This window comes from Balaenoptera acutorostrata, chromosome 11 (genome assembly GCF_949987535.1).
Source record: "Balaenoptera acutorostrata chromosome 11, mBalAcu1.1, whole genome shotgun sequence".
In the NCBI taxonomy this organism is placed as follows: Eukaryota; Metazoa; Chordata; class Mammalia; order Artiodactyla; family Balaenopteridae; genus Balaenoptera; species Balaenoptera acutorostrata.
In genome coordinates, this window is record NC_080074.1 from 47,204,305 (window position 1) to 47,218,417 (window position 14,113).

General features: G+C 42.7%; 2 protein-coding genes across 4 annotated transcripts in view; one reads left to right on the forward strand and one right to left on the reverse strand.

The window, feature by feature from the left end:
* The window catches only part of LGR5 (leucine rich repeat containing G protein-coupled receptor 5), a 123,354-nt gene extending 120,116 nt beyond the window's left edge, over nt 1–3,238 (reverse strand). For all 3 annotated transcript variants that reach the window (XM_007195017.2, XM_007195018.2, XM_007195016.3), the window contains exon 1: nt 2,716–3,238. In XM_007195017.2, coding sequence (XP_007195079.2) covers nt 2,716–2,927 — 212 coding nt within the window. In that variant the 5' untranslated portion in view covers nt 2,928–3,238. The remainder of the gene's footprint in view (nt 1–2,715) is intronic.
* Nucleotides 2,641–14,113, forward strand: part of TSPAN8 (tetraspanin 8) — a 242,853-nt gene continuing 231,380 nt past the window's right edge. The window contains exon 1 of the mRNA XM_057557345.1: nt 2,641–2,717. The gene's annotated coding sequence lies outside the window, so the exon portion shown is untranslated. The remainder of the gene's footprint in view (nt 2,718–14,113) is intronic.

Sequence of the window (14,113 nt, forward strand, 5' to 3'; positions counted from 1 at the left end):
CAGTTTCACTCAAAGAAATGGTGGTAACTTATTACAAACAATAAAAGATAGTAGTCTGGTCTTTCACCCACATCAGTCTTTGCACACTGCAACTTTCTCATCAAAGCTTAATTACCACTGGGCCCCAGTGGAGCAGGGCTGTAACTTCATGTTCCCATTTAAGAGCAAAAAGAAGTTATCTCTTAAAATAATACAACCAGTAAAACACAAGCTTATTTATTCGAATATGAGTAAATAAAGATTTCTCTTTCAGGTTGTGAGTGCACAAGTGAAGGAGAAATGGTCACTTAATTCTAGGTGTAACCAAAAGAGGGCACCATCTACCCTTAATGTCGGCACAGAGTTCCTGAGGTTGTCAAAACAAACCCCCCCAACCTCAAACCCTTCAACCCACCAAGGCAGGGCATCCGATGGCCTCTGGCATTTTGTACTCTATAAGGAGATCAATTCTGAAATTGCCCATCACGAAGAACATCAGTTTGGTTATTTACTTCAGGACTGATTTTTACATTTAGCACTCATATTCCCTGAAATGTTAACCATTAGATGCAAGTATTTGACATTTCACTGTGACACTTTTCACAGACACTCTGAGTTTAATATTTTATAGGACAATGAGAAAATTTCCCCTTAGGCCAGGACACAGGCTGTCATCAACTAGCACGAGAAAAAGCTGACAATTAACTTCCTAATGGTATCTTAACTCCAAGGGGTTATCCATAATGATAGATAGGAAACAGTGGCAGTCAGATCTCCCCAGCACATGGAGGATGCAGTTAACTGCATTTGAGGTATGTGGGAAATGATTTGAAGCAGTATTTTATGCCAACTTTTAGTAACAGAAGCCTAACAAATGAGTGAGAGAAAAAAAGTCGTGACATTTATTTTCTGTATCCTTAAACAAGTTTTCTAACAAGTGTATTATTTAAATAGGTAAATGTTTGGGGGGATTGCACAACTCCCTTGTATATGGCCAGTTTCTTCAGGGTGATGGGGAAGAATAGTTCTAGGCTCTTAAGTGCAACTGCCAACCACTCTCAGAAATTCACGATACAGGAGAATACGTGATTCTTGAAACACTGAGTTTAGCAGTTAAACCCAGAGACTGGAGATGAATAGTACAGACAGTTTCGTAGTACAGATAGCTGTTTAGGAGGAGGAAATGTGACTCCTTAGAGAATGATCACTTAGGAGAGCAGATTTCCATCACTGTAAAAATATCACTACACCATGCAATTAAGTGCCACTGAAGGGAAACCTGGTGGGGAAATAGATTAATTTTATAAACTTTTCAGATCGGGAAAGCAGCCAAAATAGTTTTATGGTAGGTGAGGAAGGGACTGCCATCTACTAACACTAAAATATAGCAGGATAATCCCTCCCTTTCAACGCAAAATCAAAGCAAGTAAAAAAGAATTTTTTTTCTTCCTCACTCTGTCTCTAGAAAAAGAATCACTATCTAGTGTAAAGCGTTGTGCAAGCCTCTTCATGTTTCTTCCCTCCAGAAAACAATTAAACAGAGGAAAGACCGAGTTCACAAACATCCCAACTCGCTCCTGCCAAGGTACATCAGAGAAGCCGAAACTGGGATTGCCAGGGTTTGGGGTGGGCTCACCGCAGTGCCTCGAGTTCAAACCTAAACAGGTAACCTTGTGGCCACGAGTGCCCCTTTTCCCGAGTGGTCCCGACCCCTGGTCTCTCTGCGCGAAGGAAGCGAGCCCCAAATTCTCCCCAGGGCGATGGAGAGTTGTCGACTTGGTTCCCAAGAATCGGGTTCCTCCTGGGTCACCTCATCCACCCAACCACCTGTTACCCTCCGGGCCTGGATTTTCCAGAGACAAGATTATGAAATGAGCCGCTGCCTCGTCTCCGCAGTTGGGGTTTGGAGTCTGTGGTGGGGGGATGACGGGCTGGGAGGATCCCCGAGGGATGACAGAGAGCTTCAGGTCTCCACTTGGGTGTCTGCGCCGCTGTTTACCCGCCCCGCCGCCTTCAGCCCACTTCCCTTTCCTCCCCCGGAGGAGGAGATGGTTAAAGATTACACCGTGGCCGCGGGCACTTCAAAGGCCGGCTCGGGCAGCCAAAGGTAAAGATAACGTTCTGGCAGCTCTTATCGGGCTTGTGGTTGCCACATTATAATCACTTCATTTAAAAAAAAAAGGGGGGGGGGTGGGAGAGAAAGAAAAAGAAAGAAAAGAAAAGAAAAAGGTTACATCACGTGACTGTGCAAGGGATGTAGAGTAAATTCCTTTGGAGCTGGACGAGTTGGAGTTCTCCTTTGGGGAAATTTTTACAGCCCATCTCTTCGTGGAACGCGACAGGACAAGGAGGGGAGGTTGGGGCAGGGACCAACTGGGCAGCCTGCCCTTGGGTTCCAGGCTCAGGGGCACAAATGTCCATACTGCAGGCAAATGCCTCCAGTCGGAGGAATTCGCGCGGCGACCTGCCTAGCGCTGGACCGCAAAGCTGCAGCGCACCAGCGCTTTCCCGGGTTGCACTTGAAGGCGCTTCTCTGCGGGCCCAGAAAGTGCGGGCGTGCTACCCCGAGACACGTGCATTTCCCAGGGGCCCAAACACGCCTGGCCAAGACGCCCTTTGCAAACTCGCCCGCCCCCTCCAGAGCAGGCGGGAGCCGAGGAGCCCCCAGCCTGGCCTAGGGCCCGCCTCCTTTCCTCCCTCTGCCCCCTTTCCGGAGCGGAGTGAAGGCGCACTTACAGGTAGGAGGTGAAGACACTGAGGTTGGAGGGCAGCTCCGAAAGCCCCAGGTCGGAGCAGTCCACCCTGAGCAGCATCCTGCCGTCCGGCTCGCACTGACAGTGCGCGGGGCACCCACGCAGCAGCGCGCCCGGCCTCGGCGAGCCGCCCCCGGCCGCCAGCTGGAGCAGGACGGGCAAGGCCAGGAGCAAGCCTGCCGAGGAGGTGTCCATGGTGCCCGGGCAGGGGGCCGCGAGCGGGGCGCGGCGGGAGGGCAGCGTCGGGCTTGCGGCGGAAGGTGGCGCGCCAGGCGCAGCTCGGCGGGCTTCTGCGGCTCCGCGGGCGCCTACAGCGCGGGGCGCCGCGCTCCTGACCCCCGGCGGGGGCGCCGAGGAGAAGCGCTGCGGGGCCCGGCCGTGCCCCTGCCGCCACGCGGGCCTCGGGAGCGGCCCTGGCTGCAGCCGCTGCGGGGGCCGTGCGCGCTGCTGCTGCAGGCGGCCTGCTCGGTGTGGAGCAGCATCTCCGCTCGCACGCTCGTTTTTTAAAGCGCTCCGGCCCGAATCGCGCGCCCAGTGACGTCAGCGCAGCCCGGCTTCCCAGGCACCCCCCGCCTGGCCCCACTTTCCCTCCTCCGACCCCCTCCCTTCTTTCCCGACTCCGCGGCTTGGAGGCGGCTGGCGGCGCGAGGTGCAGGCGAGTTCTCAGCGCTCGGGCTTTGCCTCCGGGGCGCGGATTCCGGCGCTCAGCACCGCAGGACGGGCAGAGGAACCCCATCCCCACCCCCACTCCCTCCCGCGTCCTGGCGACCCAGGTCAGAGAGCCGAAAGGGACCTGCTTCAGACGGACGCAGACAGACGCGCAGGGGCCGAGGGATGCGGCACGCTTCCTCTAAGAACACTTCAAATAATGGAGGGACTACATGGAGTGCTTAGAAAAAAAAAAAAGACTACAATTCAATCCAGAAAAACAGTTACACTCACAGGGTAAGGAACCAGGCGTCCCCAGGCGAAGGATGGGTGGCCTTTTTGATCCTTACCTCAAGCCGCCCTGTCTGGCTCGCTTTTGCCCTAAAATCGAAACGCTGGGCTAATCGCTAAGTAAATACAGCTCGTGAGCAAGCACTCCAATTCTGTCTAATCCACGGGGTAAGAAGTCGAAGTGACTGTTTTTTTAAAGTGATTTAGGATCCTCTGGAAGTCAGTCACCTTTAGTAAAGCAATGCGGGACAGACAGATAGATGGGTGTTTGCTTTTGTTCGGCGGCCTTTTCATCCTAAGTGTCCCAGGGTTTTCTAAGTGCGTGCAGTCCCACCCAGGTGTGAGAACCATTGCCCGTGCAAAATGCGTGTTCTCACACTCTTCAAAAGTGTCCTGCAGGGAACCCGCAGGAGAAAGGAGGAAAAGGACTCAGGGCTTTCTTGGAGAAAAGGCCTCGGTGAGGAGCAAGTCGACGTCTGCAGACCTGAGTGAGTGGCTGAAAGAAGTTAAGGCCCAAGCCTGCCACTTCAACTCACAAAAATGTACAGTTTTCACTCCAGGCACAATGTCTCCTTGCTTCATGAAGGTGGAGAACCCTTATGACTTTTAAGGCCTCTCTTAATCTTCTTCCATCCTGCTGAGTTTCCCATATAAATTTCTGAATTTTACAGTTGGGAAGATTTTTTTCTTTGTGTGTATTTACTCTCCTTCATTTAAGAAGTGATCCCCAAAGCTGGCTAACCACCTTTGGAATTTTAAAAAATATATAGATTCCTGGACCTAAATCGGTATTCTGAACATGTTCCTTTTTATGGAGAATCCCATCATTAGCAAGCTTGTGATTCTTTGGACTGGATGGAAGGAGAAAGTGGCTAAGCTTTATATACTCCATTCTCTTCATTTTGCAAATAAAGATCCTGCAGCCCAGAGATTTTGGAAAATTTGACAGTGGCTGCTGAAAACTGTGAGTTAACCCTGATTTCTGGATATCAGTGCAGTGCCTAATTCTGTCCTGGTCCTTCACTTGTCCCTTTAAACATCACGTCCATTACCATCCCTTTGCTTATTCTCACGTTATTCTTGCTTCTCCCAGCCATTCCTTCCACATTTATAGAATGCCTACTGATCACCTATTTTCCTTCCCTTTTTTAAAAAACCTATCCCCAGATTACTTATTTTGTAAGTAAGCAGTTCAAGACTTACTCTTTCTGTAAAACCTCCTGTAACTGTAGTCTAATTAATCATCAGGCAACAAATCTTTGTAGAATAGCTACAATCATGATACAGCAGTGACCTAGGAAGGCAAGTTACCTCTCTTCATGGAGCTTGCAATCTAAGAGGAGCACAAACTCTGCACAGGAATCCCAGGAATCTCACTGAAAGTGTATGTTATAAATACCACATAATTGAGCCCTGAAGTTTTCTTGAATGCTGATGTGTTTTGTTTTCCCAACTTTATTGTGATAGCTTTGGAGACAGGGAGTAGGCCACTTGTCTTTACCTGTAGGACTCATACAATGGACTCATGGTAGTGGAAACTTAACAAATATTTATTGACTGACTGATTTATCAACACAGGCATCCAAATATGGTTGTGTCCATCATCTTACTGAGGGCTTTTGTCAACAGTTTCTGTGATTTCAGGGTTCCAAAAAGAGCATAGCACTTTGGTTGTGGAATGAATCAGGCAGAACTGGATTTGAATCTAGGTTTTGACAGTTTTAGGCATTTGATCAGAAGCACAGAATGAGCCTATCTAAGTCTCTGTAAAGGAGGATTATTATTTACCTAGGTAGTTCTAAATGTGAAAATCTCTGGAACTTGGCTTAGAGCAGAGTAAATTTTCAACCTGTGTTAGTGCCTTTCTCTTCTGTTCAGGAATTGAAGCTTGTTAACAAATTCATGTAAAGCAGAGGGATTTCTGATTCAATTACAAGGAAGAAAGACAGCTATGCTGGATGAAGCCAGGTGTAATGAACATCTGTTACTTACTTTTTGTTTTTTCACATGCCCAACATTTCTCCTCTTTCTTTTTGGTAAGAGCACTCCACACTTTTCCTTTGGGAAACTACCTCCCAAACCTTAGGTGACTCTGGTAGAGCTGTCAATCATGTAGCCCCACTTTCCTGCCCCTGGGGTAAGTATATGACCCAAGCAGAGCAATCAGAATCCATCTGGGGGATTGTCATGGACTCTGGGGTGAGAGGCTCTTTTCTGGCTTCATGAGTTCTAAGGATAAGGAAACCTGGAGCTCAAGGGAGCTGTCATTCTCCCTTGTGGAGAGAGCTCACCAGGAACTGAATATAAGCATTAGTGAGGAGAAAAGCAAAATCCTAAGGTCCTCTTTTAAACATCTGGATCTAAAGCTGTTTCTACTCCATCACTTCCCAACTGGGTGAACCAATCAATTTTGTTTTGTCTTGTTGCTTAAGGTAATGAGTAAGGATTTATCTGTGATCACTTGCAATCAAGGATGCTCAGTAAAAACCTGCAAGTCCAGGAAGCATGAATACGTGAGTGAGACCTGATGAAATTCAAGGTCTTGTAGACCTTAAAACGTAGAAAATCATATGGGTTGAAAATAAGAATGGTTCTTCTAATAGTGATTTTATTGTCTGAATGCATATATGCTAATTACTTTATCTTAGCTAATAAAGAAGAAAATACAGCAAACCAGATTCCTTGTGCACTACAAAGAAAAAGAAAAGAAAGAAAGCTCTAGTAAAGGCTCTGAGTAGTGGTCTCTCTGTTTTATGGCAAATAACATTTAATTTATAAGATCAAGTTATCAAATTGCATGATAAGGACCATAAGCATTGACTCAGCTCTTTATACATTTACATGTTCGCACTCAGTCCTCACCTCATACCAACCTTATGAGGTCAGCATTATTCTTACCCCAAATTTAAGGATAAGAAATGCAAGTCATTTTCCTAATGGTGACTAACAAGTCAGTGATGCAACCAAAGTCTAACCTGAGTCTTTTGACTTTAAGTTCTTTACCCTTTCCTAAATCCCTTGGGAATTCTAGACATACAGAGAGTTAAACTGGATAGTATCTTGGGTTTACTATTGTTTTACTGAGAAAGAAATTCACATATTTTGGTAAAGAAAAAAAAAGTGTAGTCTTTTTGGACTGCAGTGGAACCATTTGGAGCAGAGAATGGTGGTTTTTTTCCTGTGACAGAAAGGACAGGTATATATTCAATGTTTTCCCCCTTAAGTATATATATTTCTAGTTTCTTTCGACAACCAGTTACCCACAGGAATACAAAGCGGTGAGATGTCAGAGCAAAACAACTCCACCCCTTACATGTGATAGTAAGGTTAGTAGGCTAAAGTAGATTCATTTGGTATTATGTCTGGGTGAGATGTTCATATTATTTATGGTTTTGAAAGGTATCTGACTGTTAATGAGCTGGTGTGTAATGGGAATATCTCATGCCAGGATTGAAATCCCTTTTTACTTCTTAGACTCTTTGCAAGTTCCTAAAATCAGTTCTGGTAAAGAACAGTCTAGTTTGTGTTTCTGGGCTTGCTAAACGGATGCTTTCCTAATTCTTTAATCTTTGATAAAAGTCCACAACTAAAAACATTTGTGTACACCACATGAATTACTAATAAGCTTAGTTGAAGCATGCCAGGATAATTTAAGTTAACAGGTAAGTCAATAGTTCTTTTACAAGTATAGTGAAATAGTGTTTACACAACTGGTGGGCCATTACGGACTTACTTAACTTGTTTGAAAGAGTATAGAGCCCATTATGTGCCCTGCTCATTTTACATTCATGATATAATCAGGCTTATGCTGAATTTCTTAACTTCCTTTTACCAACAAAGTCTAATTAATTGAGAAAGGAGGAGGATTTAAGAATAAAGATCTATTTTCTTTCAGAATTATTTATTTAGCAAGAAAGCATTAGTTCAGCTAATTCATTACTTTGAAATAGCTTATTATATAATATCGATCGGATCTGTCTTTGATATTATCCAACACAAAGGAAACCTTTAAATATATCCACATGTTCACAACATGCTAAGAGAAAGGACAGTGGTACATCATATTATGAATTCTTTAGCTCATTTTGATCTCCTTGTTTTATTTCATGTATGATAATGAACATGATTCTACTGGTATGCAGCCTGCTTCCTGGGAACATGTGTCCAATCAAATGCACATGTAAACCAGGGAGAGGTTTTCTTTTCAAACTAAGAATAAGATTAATGAGAAAAAAAATAATAAAACACTTAAAATTAAATGATCTTCCTGCTCATTCCCATGTTTTAAAAATTCTGCCAAATATCACCTTAGTATCCAGACAAACTTCCATATGCCCATTTTGGTGGATCTTTTTATGGTTTCTTTAGAACTACACTTTTTTAGGATTTTTGACCATCTATCGTGTCCACATGCTCATATTTAAATGTCAGGGTTCAGACAGACCACACACCTTGCTCCAAAATGATGAGAGGCTAACAGGTTCCCATTGGCAGGGATGCTTCTCCCAAGGCCCATTGCTAGAGTATATTCAGATCTACAATCTCTCAACTGCAATTCTGAAATCCTAAGAGCTCTGAAAAAGGAAAGGTTTCTGAAACAAACTTGGTGGCACAATGTGAACTGAACGGACATGAATCTGTTTATAGTCTTTTTCTCGTTTCGTGTTAATATTCGCTCAGTTTGCCACAGAAATGTTGATGTGTTTGATTGCAGGGTGCTTCCTCAGACTCCACTGGGGGTTTTATATAATATATGGGATATCATTCCCAATATAGGCTATTTTTCAAATCCTCCAAAATTCTGCATTTGCAGCATCTGTGACCTTGACATTTTTGGCAAAGGGATTATGAACCTATAAACATCAGCAAACTTTGGAATATTCATCTCGTAAACAATTTTCAGAAGAAAGACAGAAAAAAGGAGCGTTAGAACTTGTTGGATGAGGAAAGAGAGGGAAGTACCTTCGAAAGCACAACCTAGAGAGAGGAGAAAGGAAGTGGTCAGCTCAGGTGAGTGAGCGGCCATCATTGGACACATTCTCCTTTGCAGAGTACAAGGCAGAACTTCCTGTCTCTTCTTCTGGGGACATATCTGTAGAGTAGCTAGTAGAAACCATTCTATATGTTAGGAACGAGCTCTATCTCAAACACTAGAGAATAAATAACCATTGATAAGCATACTTCAGGAAAGAAAAACCAGAGGTGTTGAGCAGATAGTAATAGTAAAAGTAAGGGGAAGGAATTGTACAGCTCACTTAGAAGAACAAATTTATGGATTTTATTCCATGGACATGCAGGATTTATAAAGGAAAGTAAACAAATACAGAGCACGCTATTTCCCCAAATGCTTTATTTTGATAAGTCTGGTGTATTTTCATTGAGTATGCATAGTAGCATTTCACTGCAAGTGCAGTCTCATAAAGCAGGGCAAAATATATTGCGCAAACATTGTGGCTCAAGTCAATGAATCATAATAAAACATTGTCCAGATTGCTGCAATTAAAATTTACAGAAGCTTTTTGTTGAGTGTTGTTAGGTTTGTGGATTAATAAAATGAGCCTGTTTGTTTTAATTTTTCTTTAACAAGGATTAACATTTTGATTTTAAGTTTCATAGATTTTTCTTCTTTTGCATAGATTTTAGATTGTATTTAGTAGAAAGAAATCTCATTGCAGCTTAAAAATATATAGATATTCTAAATACATTTTCTAAGAGGCGATCCCTCTCCTTTTCTTCCCATCCTTCACTCTCCTTTGTTCACATTCTCTCTGTTTTTCCCCCTCCCATTTTCTCCCTAACTTCCCATGGGGATGGCTGGGAGAGCGTGGAATGGTGTGAGGGTCATTGGCTTGGTCACCTATGAGAAGGGCAGCATGACATAGCAGCACAGTACAGGTTTTGGGTTCTCACAGACCAGGGTTCAAATCTCTGCTCTGTCATTTACAAGTTGTGGGACTTGGAGGAACTTCATCTGTGAGGCCCAATTTCCTCATGTGCACGATGAGGACAATTGTACCAACTTTGTAGAGCCATTAGCAGAACAAGACCTAATGTGTTACAGGGACTTCCATGCAGTAAGCACTTAATATATGGTAGTAATAAAGGACCTTCCATTCTTTTCTTGAATTTTTTCCTTGAGAAAGTCTATTCAACTCTATAGAGACTCTCACTTTTTTCTTTCACTTTTTTCTTTTGCTAATGACATGGTACTTTGAACATTTACTGTGGTTTCACATGAAAGTAGAGTGTTTCACAAAATTTTGAGATCACCTTGGTTGGGAACATTTGCTAGTGAAACAGTCTGAGTTAACATTTATCAGGCCTCGGTTTCCAGTTTTAGTAAAGCCTCAATTCCCAGTTTTAATTAAAATGTATCTATCCAAAGACATATATTGCACGTTCAATAGATGCCAAGCACTGGAAACGTGGGGATAAATACATATGGCGCCTGCTTTCAAGTAATTCACCACTGAGTTGAGAAGACAGACATGAAAAACAGAAAATTAAAATGCAGGATAATAACAGGGATAAAAAAAATGCTGCTAGGGTAAAAAGGAGGGAGGAACTAACTCTGCCTCAGAGAAAGGCTTCACAGAAAAGGTGATATTTGGAGCAAGTTCTTGAAGGCTCAGCACGAGTTTGTTAAGGGAAGAGAAGTGGAAGGCCATCCCTGGGAGTGTGATGAGGACAAAGGTAATTTTTAGATAATGATTAGCATGGTGCTAGCTCAGGGTGAACATGTGTGAATCTTGGGAAACTGGCATAAGGAGAAGCTGGAGAGATACACTAAGGCAGAGGGATTGTGAAGAGGGTGTTACATGCCATCTTATTAAGCTTGGGCTTGATCCTGGGTGCAATAGGGGGCCAGGGCATCTTAAGCAGGGGAATGATGTCACATTTTTTTCTTTGGGAAAAGAGAACTTTAGTGTCAGCATGGGGCACTGTGGGAGCAGGAGTCAGGAGTTATCACTGATTTCAGGATATGCATATTTGGGCAAGAGGTGAGAAATATATGTAGCACTGGACATGGCGAGGTAGTAGGTGTTAGATTCCTGAGATATTTCAGGGGTGGAATTGGCACAACTTCGTGCCTATGATACCTACAAGGGACAGAATGGTTGTAATGTCTTTGTTGCCTTTAGCCTGGGAGGCTGGGTAGATGATGATTATTTACTGAAAAATGTTGTTACCATTTTTGTTGTTGTTGTTGTTGTTACCATTTTTGAGTCCTTATTTGTGCTAGGTGCTGTGCTAGGTGACTTAAATGCATCTTTTAAAAAATTTATCCCTGTCAACAACTTGTAGGGGAAATATAATTATCCTCTTTTAAACAAATAAGGAAAGTGAGGCTCAGAGAAATTAAATAACTTTCCAAAGTTGCTTTTCCAATAAGTGGCAAAGTTGACATTGAATCTGTGGTCCGATAGGACTCCAAAACCACACTTTTAAGCCCCGGAAGAGGATCAGGCTTTGAAAAAAAGATAGTAAATTTAACTTTGGACACGTCAAGTTTGCAGTTGAAAAAAGTTTTCAAAAATCACTTAGGCTGCTGACTATAACATGGAATTTTACAGCTTCAGATCTTTCTTGTGGACTCTTTGACGTAAGCCAGACATAAATTCTTGATCGCAGGCTTGATGCAATGGCCTCTGTGTTTGTGTTGCTCTCTCCCAATGGTAGATCACATGCAGGGCTCAGAAAACCCAAAATTCAGGAGCTGTGACAATGTCCTAACCAATTATGATGGCAAATATTTTTGGCAAGTGATTTCTAAGGTTCTTTATTCTACTTGAGCTTTTTCCAGTCACATAATGGCTGAAATTTAATGCATTTTGAAGACATAAAAGACTTTTCCCCCTTTTATGAATGATATTACCCAAGTAATTAAAACTTTTTTCCTCTTATAAACTCATTTTTCTTCATCTTTCTGTTTCATCAGGCCATAATGTAGTTTCTGAAGGCATTTTATAAATGTTTCTTTGATAAGTCAGTTACAAGAGGAATGAATACAAGCTAGTTGTAGAAATATTGAAAAATAAACAATTATAGAACAAAATTAAAATCATGTGCAACCCCGCCACTTGAACATAAGAGCTGTTAACATTTTACCTATTTCATTTCAGTGTTCTTAGTACATATATATATTTTACCCAATTGTGGTAGTTTTCCACTTATAATGGGAAAATACTATCCCTCATTAATAATATTTGTAAATACCAGTTTTTTTATGTCTTCATGATGGTTTATTCTCCCTATCCCACAGATGAGGAAATTGGTGCTCAAAGAACTTGAAAAACTTCCCAAAGTATGAAGCAGATTTGACCTTGTTCTATACACTATGTGACCTCTCAATTTGGCAAGGAGGATTCAAGATTTAGAGAAATGACCATACTAGAATGCAGGGTATGGGAAGTTCGTTAGGAGAAGTTCAGAGGTTTTAGGAGTTTGGAGGCAGAAGGGAGTATGTCCTGCTGGTAGAATTAGGGAAGGCTTTATGGGGCAGACTGCATCTGAGATGCATCTTAAAGCAAGGGCAGTAATTTGACATTGGAGAAAGATATTTAAGATCAGGGAACAGTATGAACAAAGGGATGATGGCAGGAAAGCTTGGAACCTATTTGGGAAATTGTGTTTAATTCAAACTTGGTTGACTTTTGGGCTTTTAAAAAGTTTTTGTGTGCAAAGCTATAAAATTGAAAGTTAGGAGAAGATTGAATTAATTTCAGATACTTTGTAGATGGATGGGTAGGAAAGCAATTATGCCTTAGGAGCCTAACTTTGGCATTGGGGCCTGGGGATGATTGAAGGGAGAAGGTGGCAGAAAGACTACTGATTCAGTGTATACTTATTGGGCACTATTATATTCTGGGTATACCAGCTAGAACAATACAACAGACAAAGTTTCCAAGCTGGCTGGTTGAGAGAAAGGTGGTGCTATTGAAAAAATGAGCAGATGTGGGAAAGAAAAGTCCAGATTTGGGTACCTTGAGTTTGGGTGGCCCAGGACTCAACTGGATATTCAGGCTGGTTCTTCAGAGAGAGGGGAGGGATAGACGTCCGCATGTTTGGGAATTCTGGCTGATGAGGTGGTCATGGTTGATACTGATATTGAGAGGTGATGGATGTAAGTGTGGGAACTGGTGGAATTGTGGAGGAAGGGATTGTAGATAAATACCTTACATTTACTGACTATTCATCAGGCACTGTTCTAAGCATTTTACAGGTATTATTTAATCCTCAAAACAACCCCATGAGGTAGTTATTATTTACTTCCCCACTTTGTAGATACCCCCATTTTACCTAGAGATATGGGTTTGCTTCCAGACGACTGCAATAAAGCAAGCCACACAAATTTTTTGGCTTCCCACTATGTAAAAATTATGTTTATACTATGCTGTAGTCTATTAAGTGTGCAATAGCAGTATGTCTAAGAAACCGATGTACATATCTTAAAAAATACTTTATTGCTAAAAAATGGTACCCATCATTTGAAACTTCAGTGATTCATAATCTTTTTTGCTAGTGGAGGGTCTTGCCTTGATGCTCATGGCTGCTGACTTTTCAGGGTGGTGGTTGCTAAAGGTTGGAGTGGCTGTGGACGTTTCTTAAATTAAGACAACAATGAAGCTTGCTGCATTGATTGACTCTTCCTGTCACGAACAATTTCTCTGTAGCATGTAATGCTATTTGAGAGCATTTACCTACAAGCAGAACTTCTTTCAAAATTGGAGTCAACCTTCTCAAATCCTGCTGCTGCTTCGACGCCTAGATTTACGTAATATTCTAAATCCTTTGTTAACAATCGATTAAATTCACCTTCTCATACGGGTACTGTTCATGCACCCAAAACAATGAGAGCAGTAACATGAAAGATCTCTAATTAAAGATCGCCGTAACAAATATAATAATAATGAGAAAGCTTGAAATGTTGCAAGAATTACCAAAATGTGACACAGAGAGTGAGCAAATGCTGTTGGAAAAATGGCGCTCATAGACTTGCTTGTCACAGGCTTGCCACAAACCTTCAGTTGTAAAAAATGCGGTATCTGCAAAGTGCAGTACAACGAGATATGACTGTGTAGATGAGGAGACTGAGGCCCAGGATCCCACAGCTGGAGAATGTTAGATCTGGGATTTGACCTCAAGCAGGCTGACTGTAAACCTATGTTGTCAGGCTCTCCTTTCTGCTTCCCAAGGAGAAGAGAGAGAGAAGACAAATCCGAGAAATCTCAACACTTCGAGGAGAAATCAGGCAGAGGAGTCAGCAGAGACCAAAAAGGAGCAGTTACGAAAGGGCATTGGAAGGAAGCCCAGAGAGGCTGTCACCAGGAGGATGGGTAGGCAGAGTGTCAAACACTATAGGCACATCTGCTGAAAGGTACGTCATTGTGGGTATGAAGCAGGTGTCAGTGAAACACTGAGGCTGCATCTTTGTGGTTTGA